Raw genomic sequence first — 24,508 nt, forward strand, 5'->3', positions numbered from 1 at the left:
TGAAATTTGGCGCAGCGTTGGAAATAGCCTAATAAGAATCAAAATTAATTTGATATATTGTTATAATAAATAACACAGTTGTTTTATTTAATATCCTAAATTGAAAGTTTTTAATTAATTGATTTTTAACCAAGTATTTGACTAGAATTAATTATTTTAGTCGATTTATATATTTGTTATTATAAATTTCATTTCCATCACAAGGCACTAAATCTATGTTAAAAATATAATTGTTTATTATTATTGAAAGTTCTTTTTACCTTAGTCTTTTGCTTCACCAAGGTTGCTCCAAAATAAAAGTGACCAATATTTTAATTTGGATTTCAACAATCGCATTTTTAAAAATATTTAATGGATTTTAAAAAGTTACAAATACACATATATCAAATTTTAGTTTAACATAATATTTATACATAAAAGAATACTCATATTGCGTAAGATAATTGTAAAATAGTTTTAAACATAAGCTGTTACTTTGTTTCATAAACATTTCGGCTACTCTATATGCCATGGGAACAATACATGGCTTGGGGTCAAAAATGTTCCTTGTGCAAATATTGAACTATGAATTATTGATTTTCGATTCAGCAATTTCAATCTTATGAGGCCTATATATATATTCGTAAAAAAAAAAATTAAATTTTATTGGAATTCAGTAAGAGCATTACAGATTATTCACGGCTAAATAAAAGAATACATCACCAAAACAATGCAGAGAAATTATTTGTTTTATTTTACTACCGCAGTTATAGCAAATTCCAATTCATAAGAAACATCCAAAAGCTGAACCATAGAAGAGACGGCCGCTTATGGACACTTAAATCCTTGTGGAACTTTCTTGCCGCATTTGTTGAGGACCAAGCTCAGGTCGAGTGGAACTTTGAGGTCAATGCCCAAGATATTAGCTTTGATAGCAGTGCAAAGGCAAAGAGCAGCTTCAAGATCAACAAGATTTTCAATGAGGCTGCAGCAAGGAGCATCTGGTGGGATCTTAATGAGGCCCAACACATTGGCACATACTTTGAACTTGAGGGCATCCACGGGGCAAGTGGTAGCGCTCACTGCACTGAAGAAAAGAAGGTTGAGGGAGAGGAGCAAGGCAATGGAGGCTACAGCTCTTGAAGCCATTTCTCAAAAACCTATATACCCAAAATTCTTAGATAACTTAAATGAGAGGACGATCAATGAAAGGGTGAAGTGGGTTGAGGATTTTATAGATGGAGATTAAGCAAAACATGGGCTTAAAAATCTTGAACAGATCCCAAGTGGGCACGTCGCCGTAGCATTACTGGGCAAAATATAGCTGGCAGTACACAAGGATATCTGATGCTATGTTTCAAAATCGTGAATGTTAAAGAGAACATGGTCACACTGGATTGATACGAAATATTATTAAGGCACCGAGCGAATAATACCACGAGCAAATTCCACTTTGTGTTTAATTACTAGTAGCTCCAAGTTCGTGCATGGTATTATTATTCATCATTATTCATAGGATTTTGAAAAAATTAATTAAAAGTGAATCAGCTCTTGATTCGGTCCACAAAGTCCAAGCGGTATAGCACGGCGATAATACTATATATGTCAGCATATGGAGTATTACAGCAAGTTAATATGGATTATATATTACGTAGATATGGAGTATTATAGCAAACTAATAAGGATTATTGAATTTTCCTCTGAATGGTTTCCTCTGTTTTAGTTTCTCTTGCATGTTGTGGCTTTGGTTTTGTACTGTGTTGTGTTCCTGGCCTTAGGTTTTGTGTCATGTTTTTTTCCTGGTTTTTCTTACTAAGCATTCTTCATCCTGAGTGTGATGTACTAAAGAAGCTTCACTGTGAATGCTATGTTTTTTTTGGGATTCCATCAAATTTTACTTAAAACCATATTTATAATCAGTTTCTTATTTTGTTATTTTTAATTAAAAGATTAATTTGGTTTTCAATTACAATAAACCATATATTGTATTTGAGAATCACTCAATAGGGTGTTTGGTTTATGAAGATTTTTTAAATAATAAATGATATTAACTCATTTAATTTGTTACCATAATATATATTATCAAAATAAATTTCTCTCAAGTAAATTATAGATAAATATTTTATTAAACTAAGTGGAATTAATTTTTAGTTCTTTAAAATTATTACTGTAGATGATTTATTTTAATTAATGAAGGAAAATAAAAATTTAGTGGAATTATAAAATAAATCGCAATTTTTATTTGAATTCAATTAAAATGGATGATTCGATAAAAGAATACAGCAGTTGAGGAAAAAAGCAAAAGCCTTCTCAACATGCGTCACAGCAATTGCAGTAACCTTCTCGGTTGTGGAATATGCCAAATTATTAATAAAAATCCCAAAGCTGAAGGAAGAGAAATAAATGAAATAGAATGAGCTTATGGACACTTGAATCCTTGTGGAACTTTCTTGCTGCATTTGTTGAGGACCAAGCTCAAATCGAGAGGAACTTTGAGGTCAGTGCCCAAGACATTAGCTTTAATGGCAGTGCAAAGGCAAAGAGCAGCTTCAAGATCAACAAGATTTTCGATGAGGCTACAGCAAGGAGCATCTGGTGGGATTTTAATGAGCCCCAACGCATTGGCACACACTTTGAACTTCAAGGCATCAACGGGGCAAGTGGCAGCTCTCACTGCGCTGAAGAAGAGGAGATTGAGGGAGAGGAGCAAGGCAATGGAGGCTACAGCTCTTGAAGCCATTTCTCAAAATTCTTGGATAGGGTCTGAGATATGAGCTTTGTTGTGTTGAAAAGGTGATGAGAAATAGAGTGGATTTAAAGGCATTTATAGAGGTGGATTAGGCTCTGCGTGGCTTGCTTCATCAGTTGTAAATGCCTCGAAGCATGATCCATCTGGTGTGAGAATATCGCAAATTTGCAAGGCTGGGTGTATTATTGCAGCCTGCATGGCACAACTGGCATTCATTCATGCAAGATGATTCTATTTAATTGTGAACATGTCGAATGATAGGCATCTAAAATATTGTCACAAATCTGAAACAACATAGTAAATATTTATATATTTCCTCAAATTCCACGAGCATGAACTTGCGGGATTATCGGCATTGTGAGCTTTTTTTTTTTTTTTAAATCATGTATTATTAATAAAACATTTTTAAAATCACACTATCCAAAAAAATGCATCATATTTATTGGATCGAATTTTAATTTATTATAATTTTAAAAAATAAAAATATTTAATTAACAATCATAGAAATATTAAATTTATATGTTTATTTTATTTATTATCAAAAAATTGTTGTTCCTGAATATGCTAATATTTACTGGGACGAAAATATTATAAGTAGTTCTTATATATATGATTATGATGGAGATTTTTTAAATGTTGTTCCAATAGGTGAAAGGATAAGTTTTAATTTAATCGAAAAAATTGTTTGTACAATTGAATTAGTTGAGAAAAATGAATATATAGAGACATTTACCTACAATTTTGGATGGATCATTATAATTTGAATGTATGGAGATATAGGGTGAAAATAATATATCTAATATGTTTAATTATATATGTTAAATTGGTGGTGTGACTGGTATAGAAATACATGTTAAAATATTTTATTGTCTTAATGCGACAAATGAGGATGCTGATATTGGTCTCTCTAGAATTGTTGTTGAATCAAATATTAAACAATATAAAAAGCAGAATTCAGTATATGATTACAATTTATCTGATAGTCTTGGAGAGTGATCAAATAATTTATCTGATAAAAAAGAGGATGATGATGATAATTATAATGATTCAATGATTCATGGATGTTTACTGAAGATGATGATGATGATGGCGGCGAGGAGAATAATTTGAGTATGCATCAATACTACAACACTCAATTTCTTAATTCTATTGTGTGTGTTGTTCATCCTCCCCCATAGTCAGAAATAGATTTCGATTTATTAAGAGTGGATCCCTATGATAAGTCAGAAAGTTATTCATTTGGGGATCCATCTAAAGAGTTTTTAGTTAGGATGAGATGCATAGATAAATAAAAAATTACGAGATATAATAGACGACACATATGTACAAATTTTCAATTGTCAAAAAATTATAGCCAATTGGATGAAAATTTTATCTGTCTATTCATCTTTGTATTGATTGAACAACAATCTGATATAAAAATTATAGTCCTATAAGGAGAAGTGAGAGATAAATTTCAGTACGAGTCGTCTTATAAAAAAAAATAGAAAGCAAAGCAAAAGGCAATTGCAAAACTTTATAAGAGTTGGTATGAATTATATAGTCGGTTGCGTAGATTCATAACAGCTCTTCATCATTTCAATTCTGAAACAGTAGACATGATTAAGGACAATCCACATTGAATAAATGAATGATTAAATCCGATGTGTCATGTATTTGACAGAATGTTTTAGACTTTTAAACAATTGATTGAGAGATTTAAACATTGTCGACCTGTAATCTTAATCGATGGGACATTCCTTTATAGAAAATACATCTGGTGTATACTATATACAACCACACTCGATGGAAATAATCAACTTTTTTCCCTAACTTTTGCCATTATTGATAAGGAGGACGATGACAATTGGTCATGATTTATGGACTGTATAAGGATATTTATGACTAATAGAGAAGATTTGTGTGTAATTTTGAACCGTCATACTGAAATTATTAAGGCGATACAAAAAGATTTGTGGCAACCTACAGCCGGTCATTATTATTACTGCATAAGACATATATTAAGTAATTACAATAAGACATTAAAAAATGCTACAATAAAGAAATCGTTGCGTAGGATAGGTAGGTGTCTTGTCTTTAAATGCAATTTTCTTCTTTATATATTTAATTTAATGTCATATTTTGTTGATAATAATTTTATTTTAATGAATTTGTCATTTATATCAGCAAATCAAAATCAGAAAGAGATAGTTTTATGAGGCCATGAACAATATTCAGGAGATGCATCCTGAATCATATGATTGGACAGTTAAAATAAATTTAGAGAAATGGATTGGCTCTATTGCTGGCGGTTCAGTAATTATTCTGCAACTTCGAGTATTTCAGCATGCAATCCAAAGAAAATGCACTTTTACCTAAGTAGTGTCGATCTTCCACAAATCAAAATCATGCAGCGCAACAAATTGTTGTGGTTAGAGCTGGAATATGCTGCTGCATACCAAACTATCGCATGATCCAATCTGGCTGATACCACTCTATGATGTGAAAGCATACCAGTGGGACAATAGCTTTTTAAATTTTTTTCCTTCACTAAAGTATTCAAGGAGTGATTCAATTAGAATTTCAATGTATGGCTCTCAAATTACGTGGCATCTGCATGCACCAAAAGCGTCTGGCACTTATAGTGCGATACACTTTTTGGCATAATTTACCTATCAATCGACGGATCAATCACTTGGTTAGTCTCTGTACTCTTGCTTCGATCAATCAATGCTGTCAGACAAAGCCAACGTGCCACTCCCGTGGTATGAGAGCCAACTCCTGTGGCATGGGATCTTACTGTTCAATACTAATGGTGTCGAATAACTTTTTATTCGACACCATACATTATTGGTATCGAACTTGCATGTTCAGCAGTATAATTATTGAACATATAATATTAACATATAAAATTTAAAAAAATCTTTTCGAACTGTATGATTTAAAAAATATTTTTTTTAGTAATATATAAATTTTAAAAAAAGCTAGTCAATTGTTTTTGTCATAAAGAATGTATTGTTTTACATTTTCACCCAAGTAAATCTTTGTACTCTCACTTCAATTCAATTTTTTTATTAAAAAAAATCTTTTAAAAAGAAATGAGTCATAATTTAATATAATATTATTTTTTATAATAAAATATCAAAAATTTAGTATTTTAATCGATATAAAATTAAAAAGAAAAAATATAAAAATAGTAAATCATCTTTAAAATTACACAAATAAAATTTTATTATTAAAAAATAATATTTTATCACTTTAAGGTGAAAGGTAAAATTTAAGAATTGATTTGATAAAAAAGATTGAATTAAACCTACTTAACTCTAGAATAAAAATATAAAAAATTAATTAAATTTATTTCCATTAAAATTTTCAGCATTTATTTTTGTAATTTGATATTTTAATAATATATTTTAAGTATTATTTTTAAATTGATTTTATATAAACTTAAAGTGTAATGTATTGAGTTTAACCTACTATAATTTTATAGTTTGAATATACAATCTAAGCAAAATTTTCCCTTACTTCTAGAAATTAATGGTTACCTAATTTTTTTTTAAAAAAAACTCTTTTACTAAAAGTAATTGTTTCAGACTCGATAGTCCCACTAATAATTAATATTACAGCTATAATTTATGACAAAAAATTATTATAAACCATGAAAATTGTTTTTAAATTGCAAACAGAGTTGCAACTAAATAAAAAAATAAATTTGTACATTAATTTAACAGTAGAATAAACATAGAATTTATGAACGAGTAAAATTTTGTTTCTAATTTCAGTTGTGAAAAACATTAGAAACAGATTTAATTATATAGCTTTATCTGTTTTTCTATAATCTAGTTTTAAACTTGAATTACAAAAAGAAGTGCTCGAGTTTCTATATCTCTTGTCTTGTTCCAACAACTAACGTCCTGATGTACTTTGCATGATTAATTTCATTTTATTCTTTTCACTCTTAGGTTAAACTTTGTCAATTTATCCAAGTGCCACAAAAAATAGTAAATAAAATAAGTCATGGTTTTATTTCAATATAATTAAAGTACAATGGATCATTCGATAACAGAATCCGCATGAAATTGAAATATGCCAAATTATTAAGAAAAATTCCAAAAGCGGGAAGAGGAGAAAAAAAAAATAAAAATAGAATGAGCTCATGGACACTTGAATCCTTGTGGAACTTTCTTGCCACATTTGTTGAGGACCAAGCTCAAATCGAGAGGAACTTTGAGGTCAGTGCCCAAGACATTAGCTTTAATGGCAGTGCAAAGGCAAAGAGCAGCTTCAAGATCAACAAGATTTTCAATGAGGTTACAGCAAGGAGCATCTGGTGGGATCTTAATGAGCCCCAAAGCATTGTGATGCAGGACTATTTAGACTCCGTTAGGAGTTGTAACCAATATCGTTTGGTTAAGACGAAATAAGAGAAAAGAAGGACTATTTAGACTCCGTCAGGAGGTTTAACCAATATCGTTTGGCTAAGACGAAATAGGAGAAAAGATAAGCTGAAAGACTAAAAGTCTTATTGAAATTCCTCAAAGATTGAAAAGTGAAAAGTCCCTTTCTAATAGCCAAGGGAGGCTATTTATAATAGAAATAAAATAATCCTAATCCTAATAGGAGTCTAAAATCCTAATAGCCAATGGAGGCTAAATAGAAATAAAACTCTAATATGCAAAATAATAAAAATACCCAAAATATCCAAAATAATAATTAAAATATAAAAGTTAGCCCCGGTCCAACTCTGCCGTAAAATCCAAGGCTAGTTGCCCCGTATCATTCCCTTCCACTTGTAAAGAACTCGTCCTCGAGTTGTCATCAGCAGGGTAGTACTGAAATAGATCTGCCACATTAAACGTCTTCGAAATTTTCATTTCATGTGGGAGGTCAAGAGCATAGGCATTGTCATTGATCTTCTGAATGATCCGGAATGGACCAATCTTCTTGGCGTCAAGCTTTTTCTGTCCTCCACCACGCTCCTGTTTGAAAACATCCACGTGCTGCTTTGCCAAGTTGCTTGCTGCAATACTATTGTAAGCAAATTCCACCTGGCCTTGGAGGTTTTCACTCTCCTTTGGACTCATCTTGTAATGAGGCAGATTCGGTAATTTTGATCCAGGAATGAGATCAATCTGATGTTGGATATCCCGCAGGGGTGGACGCTTTGATGACTCCTCCACTATCTTAGGAAACTCCTTTAACAACTCTTTGACGGGCGGTGGTAAAGATGGTGCATCCTCCATTGTACCTTTTGCTCTCATCAATAAGGCTAGTGTGCCTTCAGATTTCTCAACTGCGCCTGATAGCTTCTGCACTCCCGTAGAAACAGCAACAGTATGCTTCCCTTCCACCTTAGAATGTTTCGCAGAACCGGAAGGCAAGATAGTAATCTTCTTTTGATTCCACATGAACATGTATGAATTCTCCTTCCCTTTATGCAAAGCATCAACGTCGAATTGCCAAGGGCGACCTAGCAAAATTCCACAGCAATCCATATCCACAACATCACAATTAACAGGTTCAGTATAAGATTTACCGATCGAGATAGGCACGCTGCAGATTCTGTTGACCTCAATTGTCGGTCCTTCCTTGATCCATCCGACTTTGTAGGGTGAGGGGTGAGGCTGTGTAGGTAACTGTAATTTTTCTACCAATTGCTTAGCTATCAGATTCTCACAACTGCAGCTATCTATAATTAGCCTGCAAATTGTCTCTCCTACTCGACACTTTGCCTGGAAAATCTTCTTTCTTTGCGTCTCATCCTCCTGTTTTGTTGAACATAAGATTTTTTTCACCACATAGGTGACCTTAGGATTGGCGGCCATAGGAATGGCGACTGGTTGGGGGTTTGCGGCAGCGGCGGGTTGGTGGATTCCCTGCTGTAGGATCAGTTGTCTGATCATCTCCTTCAATTCTGCTAAGGATGCCTCAATCGCAGCAAGTCGCGCCTCTTGGTTATCTGCCATGGTCGAACTTCGCTCTGATACCAATCTGATGCAGGACTATTTAGACTCCGTCAGGAGTTGTAACCAATATCGTTTGGTTAAGACGAAATAAGAGAAAAGAATGACTATTTAGACTCCGTCAGGAGGTTTAACCAATATCGTTTGGCTAAGACGAAATAGGAGAAAAGATAAGCTGAAAGACTAAAAGTCTTATTGAAATTCCTCAAAGATTGAAAAGTGAAAAGTCCCTTTTCTAATAGCCAAGGGAGGCTATTTATAATAGAAATAAAATAATCCTAATCCTAATAGGAGTCTAAAATCCTAATAGCCAATGGAGGCTAAATAGAAATAAAACTCTAATATGCAAAATAATAAAAATACCCAAAATATCCAAAATAATAATTAAAATATAAAAGTTAGCCCCGGTCCAACTCTGCCGTAAAATCCAAGGCTAGTTGCCCCGTATCATTAATGATACGGGGCAACTAGCCTTGGATTTTACGGCAGAGTTGGACCGGGGCTAACTTTTATATTTTAATTATTATTTTGGATATTTTGGGTATTTTTATTATTTTGCATATTAGAGTTTTATTTCTATTTAGCCTCCATTGGCTATTAGAAAGGGACTTTTCACTTTTCAATCTTTGAGGAATATCAATAAGACTTTTAGTCTTTCAGCTTATCTTTTCTCCTATTTCGTCTTAGCCAAACGATATTGGTTAAACCTCCTGACGGAGTCTAAATAGTCCTTCTTTTCTCTTATTTCGTCTTAACCAAACGATATTGGTTACAACTCCTGACGGAGTCTAAATAGTCCTGCATCAGATTGGTATCAGAGCGAAGTTCGACCATGGCAGATAACCAAGAGGCGCGACTTGCTGCGATTGAGGCATCCTTGGCAGAATTGAGGGAGATGATCGGACAACTGACCCTGCAGCAGGGAATCCACCAACCCGCCGCCGCCGCACATCCCCATGTGGCCGCCAATCCTGTGGCCGCCAATCCTGTGGTCGTCAATCCTATGCCTGCAAATCCCCAACAGAACTATCAGGAAGGTTACAGGGTCAAGGTAGACCTTCAAAACTTTTCTGGTTCATTAGATGTTGAATCTGTTCTTGATTGGCTGGCAGAGGTTGAACGCTTCTTTGAAATTATGAACGTGGAAGAGGAACGCAAGGTTCCAATTGTGGCCTATAAGTTGAAAGGGGGTGCAGCAGCCTGGTGGAATTCGATTCAAAACGAACGCTATCGGAAGAGGCTAGTTGCCCCGTATCACATTGGCACACACTTTGAACTTCAAGGCATCAACGGGACAAGTGGCTGCGCTCACTGCGCTGAAGAAGAGGAGGTTGAGGGAGAGGAGCAAGGCAATGGAGGCTACAGCTCTTGAAGCCATTTCTCAAACACGTAGCGTCCTAAATTTCTGGGTCTGGACTTGAGAAATGATCTTTGTTGTGTTGAAAGGGTGATGAGAAATGGAGAGGTAAGGGTATTTATAGTAGTGCCTCATCATTTCTAAAAGACGGGAACGTGAGCCATGTGATGTGGGCTTATTGCAAGGCTAGGGTTTATTATTGCAGCCAAAAGCTGGCATTCTCACAAGATGTTTCTATTTAATTTTTAAAGTTTAGCGTACATCTGAGACTATATACATATAAAACCACAAAATCCACGAACTTGATCTTGTAGGATTATTGGCAATTATTTCTCTTATCAAAACAAAGTGTCTTCTTTATTTATGAAGATGAACCGTTCTAAAAAATTTAACGTCTTACTCTATGGGCCCAAACAATACCCAAAGGATCATCAAGACTTCATGATGCAATTAGACCAGGCATGGGACCTCTTACCATGGATCCACAAGTAAAATGGCCCAAGGAATAAAAGAGGCTGAAGAAGAGGAGAAAGGAAGTGTAGGGATTGAGGCTTCAGCCCTCCTCTTGAATCAATGCTACTGGTGACAATGGTGGAAAGGATGAAGGGAAAACATGAGATTAAGCTAGCGCTTGATTGAGGTTGAACTTTAAAGCTTCCGACTTCGATGCTCTTGCATGATCATACAGAATTTGCTGTAGCGCCCTTGAGGCTGTTACCTTTCAAATCCTCCAGAGATTCGAGAAAATACATTGAGATTACAGAGTCCTAGATAAGCACAAAATTGAAGCTAGCTCAGTGAAAACATAACCTAAGAACTGGAAAGGGAATTAGAGATTAAGCAACATCAACAAACCAATGTTTGGACAAGTGTGTCATTTTATACTCTTGTTGTTTTAGGTTTTGGAGCCAAATTTACCGAAGACAGGAAGAAATTCATTCTCTCACACAATGGCGAAAACATTCAACAGTGAAAAGGGATCATTTTGTTTAGGGATCCCAGATGAACAAAAACCATATGAAGCTATTTGTTTCAAGAGATTAATGTCAGCAACAACCATTATTTTCTCAGCCGTGTGAAGTTCCACAAGCAAACAGATGAACAAAAGCAGAAATATCTTGGAACAACAGTAACCATACAATTTCTTGCAGACAGAGTAGCCTAAGGTTCTCCTCCTAGCTCCACCCGCAAGTTGTCATATGGATATACTTTCGGTGTCTGGTCAACAAATTCAGAAGATGTAAATTGTTTAAACTTTAAACAAATTTCTCTCTCAAAATAGCAAGTATGCCCCTTGCCTGATAGCAGTCTCAAATGCAATCACAAACAAATATATGAAGAAAGACACTCCTTTTTCCATTTTCCATAATTCCCCATCCCACTCGAAAAGAAAAAGGGAAGAGATTTCAGCGTCATCACTTCAAATGGCAGAGCAAATCATATATAATCAAATTTTCACGCATGAAAAAGTACATAAAACGCAAAGAAATGGAAAAATGAAATAGGGAATACAGAAATTAGTGAGACAGAGAAAGACCTATAAAACTGCACCATGGTTCAAACACCTTTAATGAGACACTGTAGGACAGGTAGCAACGAACTTGGCTTGCTACAGTGACACAAAAGCAGCATTTCCTCCCACAAAACGAGGTAGCATTCCCTTGGGTCAGTATATTATTTAACCATGATATTTCCCCACCCTCATCAATTTTTGAGACCAGAAGCATCTCAAAGTCGAACAATATCATGCATCATGGTCAACACTTATTAGTTGGAGTTCCCACCAACATAAGCAATTCTCATTGAGCCAATGCAGGCTTAAATATTATTAAGCTCAAATTCTGATCAGTATCTGTTATGGTCCCAAGCCATGGAGCACACCACGGGTTGATGGATAAGAAAGGGACTCATCAGAGAGAGCCCTTAACAACTCAGACACATTAGTGAGAGAGTGTTAAATCTCAAATTTATTTATAATTAATTTGCTCCTATGATAAGGTAAAGGTAAAACACATCTACACCTATAATAAAGATATAAAATGCTGTAGATGATAGACTTCTTCAATATTGGACTCTATTGAATAATGAATTTGACCTATCCATTATCTATATCAGTATCACTGAAGAAAGTCTGCCTATAACGAACATCTACTCATTCCCAATGAAAAATTTGTGATTCTGAAGTTAGCAGAAGCAATCAATGAAAATAAACAAGGGATCTTAGGAAGAACAAGAGAACGATTAGAACCATTTGAGGCTTAAGAAAACTGTTCAATGGCCTCAATATGCATTGTTCTTAAAATACCATGAATACCAAATGTTGCATATTATGCTGCCTTCAAAATGTAGATGAAAGAATGCAGAATGTGGGATGACATATGTGTGTAAGAATGTTAGGGATCAAACCTTAATTTAGATTTATTTAGTTCCCTAGGCTGCAGTTTTGGTAAGGTGGAAAAAAAAAAAATTGAGACATGGAAAGGTATATCAGGAATTCATATGAAATCTTCTCAAAGTCTCTAGAACAAGAGATACACAAACAACTTTGTCCTTGAAGTTCTTCCTATTTAAGACTTTGACTTGTAAATGGCAAACAAATGGAAGCCAGAGGAATACATTGCGTCATTGTTTGGGTCCTAATTTTTAGACAATCCATTTTGATCAAATGTTGTCAAAATTCACTTCCAAAACGATCAAAGGCCTCGTACACCTCTAATACATATTGCACAGAAATTCAATATAGCAACTAATATTACTATAAGAGACTCGGTCTAGTTTAACAATTGCAACATAAAATATGCAATTAAACCATTCACAATTTTCTCACTAAATACAACAAATTAAAAAAGCAATGCGTATGACCAGAAAAGCCACCTCCTCTTGCTTGTACTGAAATGAAGTGTAAAAACCAATTTATTTGGAAAGGTTGGTTGAGAAGAAATCAACCTAAACTCAGAATAATGAGGTATATGTGTTCCAGTCAGGAAGTTCCCAGATAAAATCAATGGTTTAAAGTAAACCTTACTAATAAACGCAACTCAATAAGAATGATCTGAAATGCATCTTCAACAATACTGGTTTGCTGATCATGTTAAGCAAGATTGAAGTGGAGTCCATCATACAATGTTTTTTAGATCGCATTCTTATGCGCAAACGAATAAGATACGAATGTTTGCCTTACATATGGTATCTTAGAAGCTTTGTCATTCCACGCAGCTAATAGTCCCAGTGTCGCGAAAAAGCCCAAACCTCCACACATCCAAGCCAACGCCTCATACTAATAATAAAATAACATACGTTAAACCATAGAAAATCATAGAATCAAAAGAATTACGTCTTATAAATTGGTCATTGTTACCTTTCCAACGGTATCAGCAATGCGATCAATACAAGGCTCAGGAAACGGAGTTCCATTGTCCCAAACCAGTTCATCATTTACTGGAAGCTGAAGCACAGGAAATAAACAAATTGATTCCAGGGATTTCATCGCTTATTTCGACGCTTTCAAAATTTTGGCAAAAGGAAAACAAAAAAAAAAGCATACACACGGGGGATTTATGAACAAGTGTATGTAAATACTGACAGGTTTCTCAGGAACGATGTGTTTGCCGACGGGGAGGCCCATGCCGGAGCGAAGACGAAGGGAGGCAGCGACGGAGCGACCTACGACGCCGTTTCCTCCCATGATCCGTGATGCCACGTTGCTCAATCTCCCTGCCATTACTCTGTTTCTTGGCTTTTTTCTCAAATCTTCCGCGTCTTCTCTATAACCAATCACTCCTTTCCCACTGATGATTTCCGCAGGCTGGCGCTCAAACTCAAGCTTTGCGACCATGGATGTGAGCTAGCGCAATCGGGACGATGACCATCAAATGGATCAAGAAACAGGCCTAGCCCAATTACAAGCTGAAAGGGGCCTTTTATGGCTTTGCCTCGTCAGTGAAGCCCAGGTACAAAGCGGCATGAAGATTTACTAACAAGAAAGAACATCTTGCAAATCATCTCGTCTCCTTGATGAGAACTGGTACATCAGTTATAAAATACAACTTTATATAAATTCCTGTCAATTGCAAAAGACATCTCCATTTGCAGGGCTCAAGCCTATGCTTTCATAGCTGATGAACTCTTCCTTTGTGAACAGTGAAAGTTATTGACACTGGAAAATAATTGGCTTAAAAAAGTTAAGGTACCTCAGGATAAATGTGGCAAAGGTTAAATAATAAAGCTACTTAGAAAATAATTGGCGTAAGTGAAATTTCACTTGTTACATGTTTTCTTTTGATTCATAGATGGGGATTGTCCTGGGCATTTTCTTAAAATTCCTCCCATCTTTTTCGAGGAAAAGAAAGGGGAAAAAGGAATTGAATTACATTAGAAGGATTTTTTGCCTTTATCTCTTTAGAAGGGCTGTTTTAGGACAGGCCATTAATCTTATATCATTACTTTGGAAAGCACCTCCCTGAAACAAAAGTAGATGTGCATTTGCAGCCTAGAACAGAGGAGAAGGAAGGCTTATACGTTTTTCAGTTAGAATTTGTGCTACAGCTACCCTTATGTACACGTCCAAAAGCCAGGCACCCGTTTCATTTGAAGTTAGTCTAGATTACTTGAAAATCACATCTTCTTGAAGCAAGTTTCTATTGGTTGTGATATAAAAACCAGGAAAACAAAAACGTTTATTTTTTAAATTATAAGTACAAAATGCAAAAACAAAATCAGATTGGATTGGCAGTGGACAAAGGAGCCATTTCATTTCATATAACCTTGGAGAACATCGAAGAAAGAAAAAAAGACTGGCCGGCAGGCTTCCAACTAAATGCAGCATTCTAACGTGAAATCCATAGACACCTTATATTCCCAATTGGCTTTGCAGCTCCAGGAGGGTCTTAGCCGAGTCCCTGAGTCGCTGTGCCTCTTCCTCCGTCAAATGCACATTGGTGACCCCCAAGACTCCACCTCTACCCAGCTGTGATGGCAAGCTCAAGAAGACATCCCCACCGTCAATGCCATAGAAGCCCTTAGCAAGCACTGAAACAGGGTGGATTTTTCTCTGGTCTCTAAGTATGGAGCGAGCCAAGTTAGCCGCAGAATAGCCAATAGCCCAAGAAGTGTAGCCCTTGAGGCTAATCACTTCATATGCACTGTCCACAACTGCTTGGTGAATGTTCTCCAGAGTCTCCTTCTCGTACGCAATTTGCTGCTTATCTAAGAAGTTTAGTATTGGCACTCCACCGACACTTATGCTGGACCATAACGCTACTGAACTATCACCGTGTTCGCCAACAATATAGGCCTGCAAAAAATATTGCATGCGTTGGAATTAGTCCGCTGCCCATGCTTCACGATCCTAAAAACATATTTATAAAAAATAAACAAGCAAAAAGCACGAAGGAAATAATGCTGCCTCCCTCACCTGCACGTCCTGGGCGTTAACGTCGAGATGATCCGCGATGAGGAACCGAAACCTTGAACTATCCAAGTTTGTGCCCGATCCGATCACCCGATTCGGTGGGAACCCAGAGAGCTTCCAAGCGATATAAGTCAAAATATCAACTGGATTGGAAACAATCATCAAAATGGTTTCGGGAGAGTACTTGGCAAGCGGAGGGATTATCAATTCAAATAGGTTCACGTTCCTCTGCAGCAAGTTCAACCTAGACTCGCCCGGGATCTGACGGGCCCCAGCAGTGACGATACAGAGATCAGATCCTGCGGTAATGGAATACTCAGTGGAAGCAATGATTTTCGTGCGGGGAAGGAAGGCGGCGGCGTGCTGGAGGTCGAGCATCTCGCCACGGAGCTTGTCGGCCTTAGCATCGACGAGAGCCAACTCGTCAACCAAGTCTTGGGTGAGGATGGTTTGAGCTATGGCCATACCGACATTGCCGGTGCCAATGACGGAGATTTTAGTGTTGCGCTTAGTGGGAGAAGGCGGAGCAGTGTCGTGGAGAGGCTTGAAGAAGACCTGGCTCAGGTCAAGCCCGCCAGGCCCCAGTGATCCTGAGGGACTCTTATGCATCGTCACTGAAATTTTCTGAGCGTTTGATTTGTTTATGGAAGAGAACGAGAAGGCTGTGTGGTATTTATCGATCTGGGAAAGAAGGGAAAGTGGGCAGCACCAGTCAACTGGAGCGAGGAGAAACGAATAAGGGATTTTGGGTTTTCAACGGTCCAACGTTCTGGAAGCCAGAATTCTTTAACGAGCGCGTGAAATATCCTCGAAATAATGATTGATAAAATTGAAAATAAAGAGAACTTAAAAATTTATAAATTAGTTTCCAGTAATATTTAGGGGTAAATAAATTAAATTCTCTGTAAATTATTTTAAATTTAATTTGATAAAAATTTAATCAGATTTAATTTAATTTTTAAGTGATTAAACTCAATTTTAACTTTTAAATTTATTTAATAAACACATTAAATTTAAATTTTATAGTAGTCTCTCTGGAAATAGAAATTTCTCTCAAAATTTATTTTTTCTATTTTTTTAGCTTTTTGGTGGAGCAAAACTTTTACTTTTATTTCTATTTATGTGATAGCTAGTCCTCTTCATCACAAGATGGTTTTATAGGTTTTTGTATAGTTGTATTGCATGGATGTAAAATTCTCTTGAAGGGATTTTGTATAAATTTAAATATATAAGTGTTTATTTCTCTTTTTTCTATTCAAATATTTGAACATCCTGTAGTGATTATAGTATTTTAAGAGAATTTTTTATTGTCGTTGATTATTAATAGAAGAAGACGTTGAAATGACACAATGTTAAACGACACAATTTTATCTGGACAAGATTGAGAAGATAAATCTTTTATTTTCCTTCCTCGCCAAAGTTATATTTGGGCTGCCTGAACTTCCTCCTGGTGATGGTGTTTATGTGTAAAACACTTGTCAGAGTTCAAGCTTATTGTTTGTGTTTATGATAGAAGCAGAATGAGCGGTGTAAATACCAATGAATATTTGCATGTTAAAAGCAAAAAGAAACGAAAATATATTCAATTAAAATTTTATATTTTTGCTTAAAATCAAATAAATTTAATTTAATTTTTTAAAAAATAAATTTTCATATTTTTTATTATTGGTTAAATAAATATACATAATATAATATTATTTTTATTTAACATATCAAAATTTTATTATTTTAATTAACATAAAATTTAAAATTTTAAAAATAATAATTAATTTTAAAATTATAAAAATGAAATTTATTATATTGAGTAAAAGTATAGAAATTTAATTAATCAAAAGAATTGAATAGCATTTATTCCGCTTACTAAAAAATATATTAGTTTAATTGAATTTATTTCAAAAAACAGACGCATTGCATGAGAACCCGAAACGATGGTAACCTAACCTAATCTATCTTTTTGTTTTTTTTGAGGAACAGTGGTGGGGCCGTGAGGCAAGTGACAAAGTCACGTGGGATGATTGACGTATAAAATAAAAACCAATCTTTTGCTTTCCCTCTTTCTTTTTTCTTGGAGCGAACGTAAAGTCGAACCTATGGGCTGCGGTTTCTTATTACCGTCTGGTTCTTTCTCTCTCTCTCTTCTTTTCCACGGCCCAGCTGGTCATTACTTATTAATTTTGTTATACATTTATCTATCCTCGTATGATGAAACGTACGGTTGATGATTTGATCAAATCTCACAGTTCGTGGATGCTTAAACACGTCAACGAAACTCCATTTCTAAAAATAATAGGTCGCGTTTCCATTACGAAGTCGGTGGTTTTTTCAAACAAGTACAATATTAAAAATTATTGATATTTATTTATTATTAATTTAAAAAGTCCTTATTTTATATAAAAATATACAATAATACATAAAAATAAAGATAAATTATATTTTAATATAATTACTAAATTAATTTTTCCATTTTTAAAATTAAATATTTAAATTTGTGAATTTTTATTTTGTCAAAATTGAAAATCCTCCCGTCTTAAATATGTTAAAATGGAAAAAAAAAAACACCAACACCATCAACATCTCCACCATCCCCAACCCCTTGTGGTTCTTGAGGACATCTCGTCTAATAGAAACAACGGAAATGCGAGCCCTGAAAGACCATGGCAGTCCAAATCAGAGTGATCGAAAGAGGTTGCGATGACCATATTAGTCTAAAACATTCAAAGTAGATATCAGTTTTGTTGCTAAAATACCCATGCAAGCTATTGCAAATGCATTTCGGGTATAGGAGTTAAAGAACTCTCAAGAAGCGATTAGGGTACTGGATATTGTATTGCATCAGCATGCAGCTAAACAGTAATTTCGATATTTCTCTCTCTCCCTCCCTCCCTTTATCTCTCTTTTTAATTTCCCCGTCCATCTTATTTTTGACGGTTTTTCAATTGTCTATTACTGCAGGGGCTGCCTCCTTGTTCGCCAAAACTTTTGTCATAATGATCCAAGGAATTTCGCAGATGTTGGGAGTGGTGTTCTGGGCTGTAGAGGGTTTCATTCAAGTTTTAGAACCACTCAGGGCAGTTTGTCTCTGAATATTAGTAGCGATGTTCAACTACTGTGCTATGATGTTGCTTTTCCATTGTTTTTGTTAGACGCTGCATCAATCAACTTCAACAATGCAAAAAAATCATGAAATGAACGCAAGGCAAAAGGTTGGCTTCTTATTTGTTGGCATTGTAGCGATTTTGCAAACTGGTGTTGTTGGGTTCTTAGTTTTCAAGAGAAGGCAGCTTTTGAGGATCAAAGAAAGATATGAAACTTGCTCTTCTGATCCTCTAGAGGAGCTTTGAATAAAATTGAAGATTCTTTATTCAAATTCTATGAAACGGGCTGCAAAAAGATTGATTAATGGATACAAATGGCAGATCATTGGGTTGAAAATTTGGAGAATGATTCCCCCAAGTCTTTCATTTTGTAAAGTGGTATTGGTTGATTGCCCTTTTTCTTAATCTTATTACTGAATTAACAATCTGATATAGTTTAATCTACAAAGCTTATAATGCAGAGAAGAGTCTGAATAATTAAATTCTTGTTATTAGCTATGCGGAGAGAGATAATGTGGTGGGAAGTAAATAGAGAAGGGGAGGGAGCTAATGCGGAGGGAAGTAAATGGAGAAGGGTAGAGGGTTCGATTTTTTTAAAGGTGTTTTTGGATTTAAATTTTTTTTTTTTAAAATAAATTTTAGAATGAAGAATTTCTAATTTTGCCATAATAAAAATATAGAGATGTAATAAAAATTATGGGGTTTAGGGTTTAATTGTTCAATTTTAAAAATAAAATGAATCATTTATTAATTTTGATAAAATTCAGAAATTAAAATATATTTTATGCAAAAATAATATAAATATCATATAAAATTATAATTTTTTCCATTAATATATTTTTTAATAATTGTATTTGATTTTTATTATTTATTATTCTTTATAACCCAAAATTAACCTTCCTAATGATGTATCGTCATAATCTGCAGAATTAATAACACATTTTTCATTTTCTCCCCGCACACAAATTCCCTTTTTTTTTTTTTCTTTGTCGAAACACAAATTCCCTATATTGCAATAGGAAACCATGTTGTGATTCCCTTGTTTTCTCAACAAACACATTCATTAATCATTCTAGATACTAGAGAATTATATATCTCTCTAGAACAGGTTTGTTCTCCGGTTGTTACTGGAGGAGGTCCGGTTTCTTATTCTAAGGCTTTCATCCCTTTCCCATCTGGCTTGCCGGTGCTCGTAGGTGCCTTGATGTTTATGTTGCAGACTTGCAGTTCTGTTGGTGACCAACATGGTGGGAAGATTGCAAGAAACAGGTGGCAGTTGGCTTTGGGTCTTACCCATTCTCTCACTCTATGTTTGAATCTTTAATCGTGGAAGAGAATTGGGGGAGAATTTAAGGAATGGAAATGAAGAGAAAGAAAGAAGGAAAATTTGATTTTTTATGTTTTTGGATAGATGAGTAGTTTAGGAGAGAAATCAAATATCTCCCTAAAAAAGGAAGGGCGTTTAGGTGCTTTGCATATATTTCCCTCCATTTCCGAGGGAAATATTTTGGAACTTTCTTAATTCTTAACAAATTAAGAAATACAAATTCTCTCTTTTCCTTCCTTTTTCTTATCTCTTCATTTTTTTCCCCTTTCTTTTCTATCGGTTTCCATTAATCTAAACAAAGCATTAGGATTTCCTGCTTGATTTAGGTCTGGTTTCTGTTCATGGGTTTTACCTTGTACACTTTGCATATTAATGAAATATGTTGATCTTCTGAGAAAAAAAAAAGTTGTCCACCTTAAAAGTTTAGTATAATAATTAAATAATTTTTTTTAGATAAATAAATTATTTAAAACTTTTAAAATAAATCAACTAAACTCTCATAATGTTTGTATGTGAACTGACTGGAACATTAACTTTATGCTTTCCACTTTTCTACCTTTCCAAATCACATATTTTACATTGATATGAAAAGATTACCCCCCATCTTTTTGTTTTGTTGGGATGGGGGAATAAATGCCTGTACAAATCCAATATTTTCCCACCCAATTCCATAAGTTGATAGTTCCATTTTCGTTTCTAACTATAAAGTGTGTGTCGTTTTTTTTGGGTCAGATTACCAAAAAAACGAATTGGAGATGATGATTGTTGTATTCCCTATTCTCTTTCTTCTGAGACAAGCTTGGTAGTCAACGAGGTTAAAACAGAAGAGAAACGGGTTCCTTGGTCGGGGCCAAGACGAACCAACCTAGTTATTCACACTCACTTCTTCGTGATCCTGATGAAATTTCAGGCCATATACCACAACTACCACCGTGCCTGATCAGCTCAAGCCTGTGCCAGCTGTTGCTCACCTTGTCCTGTATTTCACCGTCCAAACGAAGCTGTGCACCCACAAAGCTTGGCATGTTGAACTCGGCCAACCCATGCAATAACTCACCATCAGGCCGACTGGCTACAAACTGGAAGAAATTTCTTATTGAACAATAAATTTATTAGATTCATGATAAAAGCTGAAACAACCATTGGTAAAATAGAACTCCAGCAAAGGCTTCTTAAAATGGACCGACAAATAACCAAGATAGAAAGTAAATAAGTTGTATTCAGGCTTATATACAATATATAACTGTACATACTATAACTAGGGGATCTTTATAATTAGGAAGAACCGAGAAACTATCTATAGGCACCAGGCGATTAAGACAATCCCTTGTGGAATCAAATATGGTGAAGCTCGGAAAGGAACAACGCAAGCCCCAGAATTAGGCTACAGTGGGATATTATACCCGAATGTGTTCTCTCCACTGTAAGTAACATAAAGAAATCCATCTTCATCCTTCTTCTCTTCATATATGGCAGACATAATAGCGCCTACGAGCACCATACAACAACAAAGATTGCAATAACAAATCTGTAAGAGTATCTGACAATGAAATGTAACAAGCTTCACCAGAATTTTACCTGTAGGTGGGAGCACATTGTCCACAAATATAAAAATAGCCTTTTCTGCACTTAATTTAATCCTCCTACGGATAACATATACAAACTGTCCCACCGTCAAGTCAGCTGGAACAAGATACCTGTAAATTTCACATTTAGGTTATTGGGAGAATCAAATACCTGTCACCATAACCTAGACTAAAATCTGGAACCAAAGCGTTTAAGCAAATGACAATAACCACGGATACAAAAAACGAATTCCAGAATGGTAAAAGAATAAAACAAAATTGCAGCAACCAAACAATGTTGTGAATGGAGTAACATAGAAGGGGTTTGGCAGCTATTAAGAGCTAGCGAACTTAATATTTGCAAAACAGAGGAAAAAAAAAAAAAAAAAAAAAAGAGGACAAAGAGTAGTAGAGTAGCATACATTTATTGAAATACCATGGTTATTTCTCATACCATCATCAAACATAACACCATCAGTGATACAATTCCAAAGTTCACATCAGCATCATGTCTCTTTTTCAAGTTCTGTTTTTATTTTATTTTACTTTATTTTTTGGTGTCTCAATCTGGAGATGTGATGACCACTGTGATTTTTTTGTGTGTGTGCATATATGCATTCATCTATCTCTCCCTCTAGGGGTTCAGGAGCTGGGAGGATTTATCACGAAGTGTTAAATTCTCACATTGATTTGAGATAGGAATAATATGCCTCTTATAAAGTTATGGACACTAGATCATTCTTGAGTTAGATTTTGAAATGAGTTAGATCTAACCTTTTTTCTTAAAATGGTTTCAAAACCTCTCAATTCAAAGTTGAGGTCTCTCATGCTCCGGATTTTGTTCTTGGATGAAAGGGGGTGTTTTAAATTCTTACATTCATTTGAGATAGGCATGTCTCTTATAAAATCTTGGACACTCCTCCCCCCTCCCCCCAGTTAGTTTTTGAGGGTGAGTTAACCTCGATCCATTTCTTAAGACTGTGAATAGCTTCTATCATGTCTTTAACGACAAGAACAAAATCTCAAATGTTGCTCATCTTCTCCAAGTAAAAGGAAAAAGCTCATTAACACAGTCTCATATATAAACATAAAACAAAAGCTAATTAAAAAAAAATCCAAAAGACATCCATGAAGGTGAATCCAAGCTTACTTTTTCTTATCTATGTTTGGTATATCACTTCTTTCTGCTTTCTCAACAATCACCTTGAAAGCAAACACAAGCACATTTAGTGACAACTCAGCTTCAAAACCCAGAAAGGATAATTTAAGCTGTGCTTGATTTATGCACAGGCAGAAACCACAAAGAAATATTTGAGATTATATCAAGTGGATATGTAAACCAACTTCTATATCCTCTGGTTGAAAATTATCGCATTTTAAATAATATCAGGGATACTTGAGTATGATGTCAGTGTGTGATAAAAAGAAACAAAGCAAAAACATCATACCTATCATTGTAAAGAATTATCCACTAAAGAAATCAACATTTAACAATCCTAGAACATAAAGTAAAGAATGTTCTTTACATGAACTCTGAAGGGGGCTATGTTATTTATCCCTAAAGCTCACTTGGACAATACCTTGGACCTTCGTACTTTTCCTTAAAGGTTGTTCAAGATACCAATCAAATTCATGTCTTGAACTGTTGTGGCAACTCTTCAGCATGGTTTAATAGTACCTAGACATCTTAGAGATGCTAACACTCTGGTATTTCTAAACTCAATTCTATATCACCAAACTCCAAAGGGTGCATAAACTTCTATAACAGTAAGAAAAGAACTGGCATACATTAGAATTAATTACAAATAAAAAATCTCACAGGAATCCTATCTGGATATTTTTCTCTGATCCTAGCAGCCTCCGCCCGTCTGTTCTCTGTAGATAAGAACATCCCATGTTTGTTAAAAACCCCATTTTTAGATCAATTTAAATAATTAATGAGAGAATTTACACTACACTAATTCAAATTACATACCGAGATCATGCTCTTGCTTGAAGTAGCTCTTTGACATTACTCCTAAAAACACCACATATAACATAAGTGAAAACACTAAACTTATTCATAGCGTGTAAAACTTGCAATTCATAACAAACAGCAGCAATAATAACAACAAAAGCTTCCTATCTGATTTCTCAAAAAAAAATCCCAACAGAATATCAGCTGAAACTCACAATCCAATAGTACACAACACTGACATCTTCCTTCAACGCATGAATCCTTCATGGTAGGATACAAAAACAAAAAAATTGGACAACTGAAAGTACTCAAAATTCAGAAAGCAGACCTCAAAAAATCAACAATCCAAAATAACTAGTACAAACACAAACCCTAACCTAAAAATTCGAAAGAATAACAAAGCCATCAACTAATCTATCTCTTATCTCCTTTACGCCCCTAAAGAAAAATCAATTGCGTCGACGCCAAAAGCCCCATCAATTATCGATCAAACATACGAAAGCATTGCAAGCACCTGGTATTATAACTGCAGATCGCTTTCTGATCAAGAAATCTTGAAATGCTCGTGGATTTGGCTACAGTTGCAGATAATATAAATGCCGCCCTGCTTTGTTAGTTAGCTTTTCCAACTATTTAATTAATTAATTATATAATTCCACCCTAAATTTTGCAATTAATTGAAGATTTTTCTGGAGAGATTTTAGCGTATGTTGCGGAAGCACTCAGTGCGTCCCGCTAGATCTTCATCCATGCAGTTTGATTGGTTATGAGAAATGGGTTTGTCAATGTGGCAATCTGGCAACAGGTTAGGACAGATGTTAGTGCTGCGAATGTTATATGAAAAACTATATTCCTACATTATTATTTTAGGTTTATATGAATAATCTTATATAAACAGTCATTTAATTATATAGACATATTTAAATAAAAATAATTATTGTTTATCTTTATTTTAATAAATAATATATATTCTTTAATTAAATTATTAATTTATAGATAATATTAACATGCTCATTTTAATCATGCTAATAGAATTCGATTGCTGTTTTATATCGGAATTTCTTCTAAAATATATTTAGATCATTTTTTAACTTATATAATTTATTTAAAATTATTGTTAAAATTAG

At 34.7% G+C, this 24,508-nt stretch overlaps 5 protein-coding genes and 1 non-coding gene across 8 annotated transcripts; 1 reads left to right on the forward strand and 5 right to left on the reverse strand.

Moving 5' to 3' along the window:
• Positions 1–807: 807 nt before the first annotated feature.
• LOC122723109 (14 kDa proline-rich protein DC2.15-like) lies at positions 808–1,128 on the reverse strand. The gene has a single exon (XM_043953951.1). The coding sequence runs from the start codon at positions 1,126–1,128 to the stop codon at positions 808–810; it is 321 nt and encodes a 106-aa protein (XP_043809886.1).
• Positions 1,129–2,201: 1,073 nt separating this feature from the next.
• On the reverse strand, positions 2,202–2,971 carry LOC110608246 (14 kDa proline-rich protein DC2.15). The gene has a single exon (XM_021747452.2). It carries the CDS (start codon positions 2,717–2,719, stop codon positions 2,399–2,401), a length of 321 nt encoding a protein of 106 aa, XP_021603144.1. The 5' UTR covers positions 2,720–2,971; the 3' UTR covers positions 2,202–2,398.
• Positions 2,972–10,453: 7,482 nt separating this feature from the next.
• On the reverse strand, positions 10,454–14,529 carry LOC110609220 (NADH dehydrogenase [ubiquinone] 1 beta subcomplex subunit 8, mitochondrial). Of its 3 annotated transcripts, none has more exons than XM_021748654.2 (4): positions 13,611–14,529; positions 13,386–13,472; positions 13,209–13,304; positions 10,454–10,794 (listed from the first exon to the last, which is right to left on the reverse strand). In XM_021748654.2, exons 1-4 carry the CDS (start codon positions 13,860–13,862, stop codon positions 10,708–10,710), a joined length of 522 nt encoding a protein of 173 aa, XP_021604346.2. In that variant the 5' UTR covers positions 13,863–14,529; the 3' UTR covers positions 10,454–10,707. The 3 variants fall into 3 exon arrangements, with proteins under 3 accessions (XP_021604346.2, XP_021604347.2, XP_043809883.1); XM_021748655.2 differs by lacking the exon at positions 10,454–10,794 and adding an exon at positions 10,941–11,245; XM_043953948.1 differs by lacking the exon at positions 10,454–10,794 and adding an exon at positions 11,271–11,445.
• A 223-nt stretch (positions 14,530–14,752) lies between these two features.
• LOC110609219 (L-lactate dehydrogenase B) lies at positions 14,753–16,175 on the reverse strand. Its single transcript, XM_021748652.2, has 2 exons — positions 15,441–16,175; positions 14,753–15,320 (listed from the first exon to the last, which is right to left on the reverse strand). Exons 1-2 carry the CDS (start codon positions 16,044–16,046, stop codon positions 14,877–14,879), a joined length of 1,050 nt encoding a protein of 349 aa, XP_021604344.1. The 5' UTR covers positions 16,047–16,175; the 3' UTR covers positions 14,753–14,876.
• Positions 16,176–17,991: 1,816 nt separating this feature from the next.
• On the forward strand, positions 17,992–18,798 carry LOC110609221. Its single transcript, XR_006350082.1, has 2 exons — positions 17,992–18,287; positions 18,390–18,798. It is a non-coding gene; the product is annotated as an uncharacterized LOC110609221 (transcript).
• Positions 18,799–21,005: 2,207 nt separating this feature from the next.
• On the reverse strand, positions 21,006–24,195 carry LOC110605172 (autophagy-related protein 8f). Its single transcript, XM_021743540.2, has 6 exons — positions 23,896–24,195; positions 23,400–23,441; positions 23,244–23,299; positions 22,575–22,627; positions 21,438–21,556; positions 21,006–21,347 (listed from the first exon to the last, which is right to left on the reverse strand). Exons 2-6 carry the CDS (start codon positions 23,434–23,436, stop codon positions 21,244–21,246), a joined length of 369 nt encoding a protein of 122 aa, XP_021599232.1. The 5' UTR covers positions 23,437–23,441; positions 23,896–24,195; the 3' UTR covers positions 21,006–21,243.
• Between the last annotated feature and the right edge of the window lie 313 nt (positions 24,196–24,508).

Source organism: Manihot esculenta, chromosome 2 (assembly GCF_001659605.2).
Source record: "Manihot esculenta cultivar AM560-2 chromosome 2, M.esculenta_v8, whole genome shotgun sequence".
Lineage (NCBI taxonomy): Eukaryota > Viridiplantae > Streptophyta > Magnoliopsida > Malpighiales > Euphorbiaceae > Manihot > Manihot esculenta.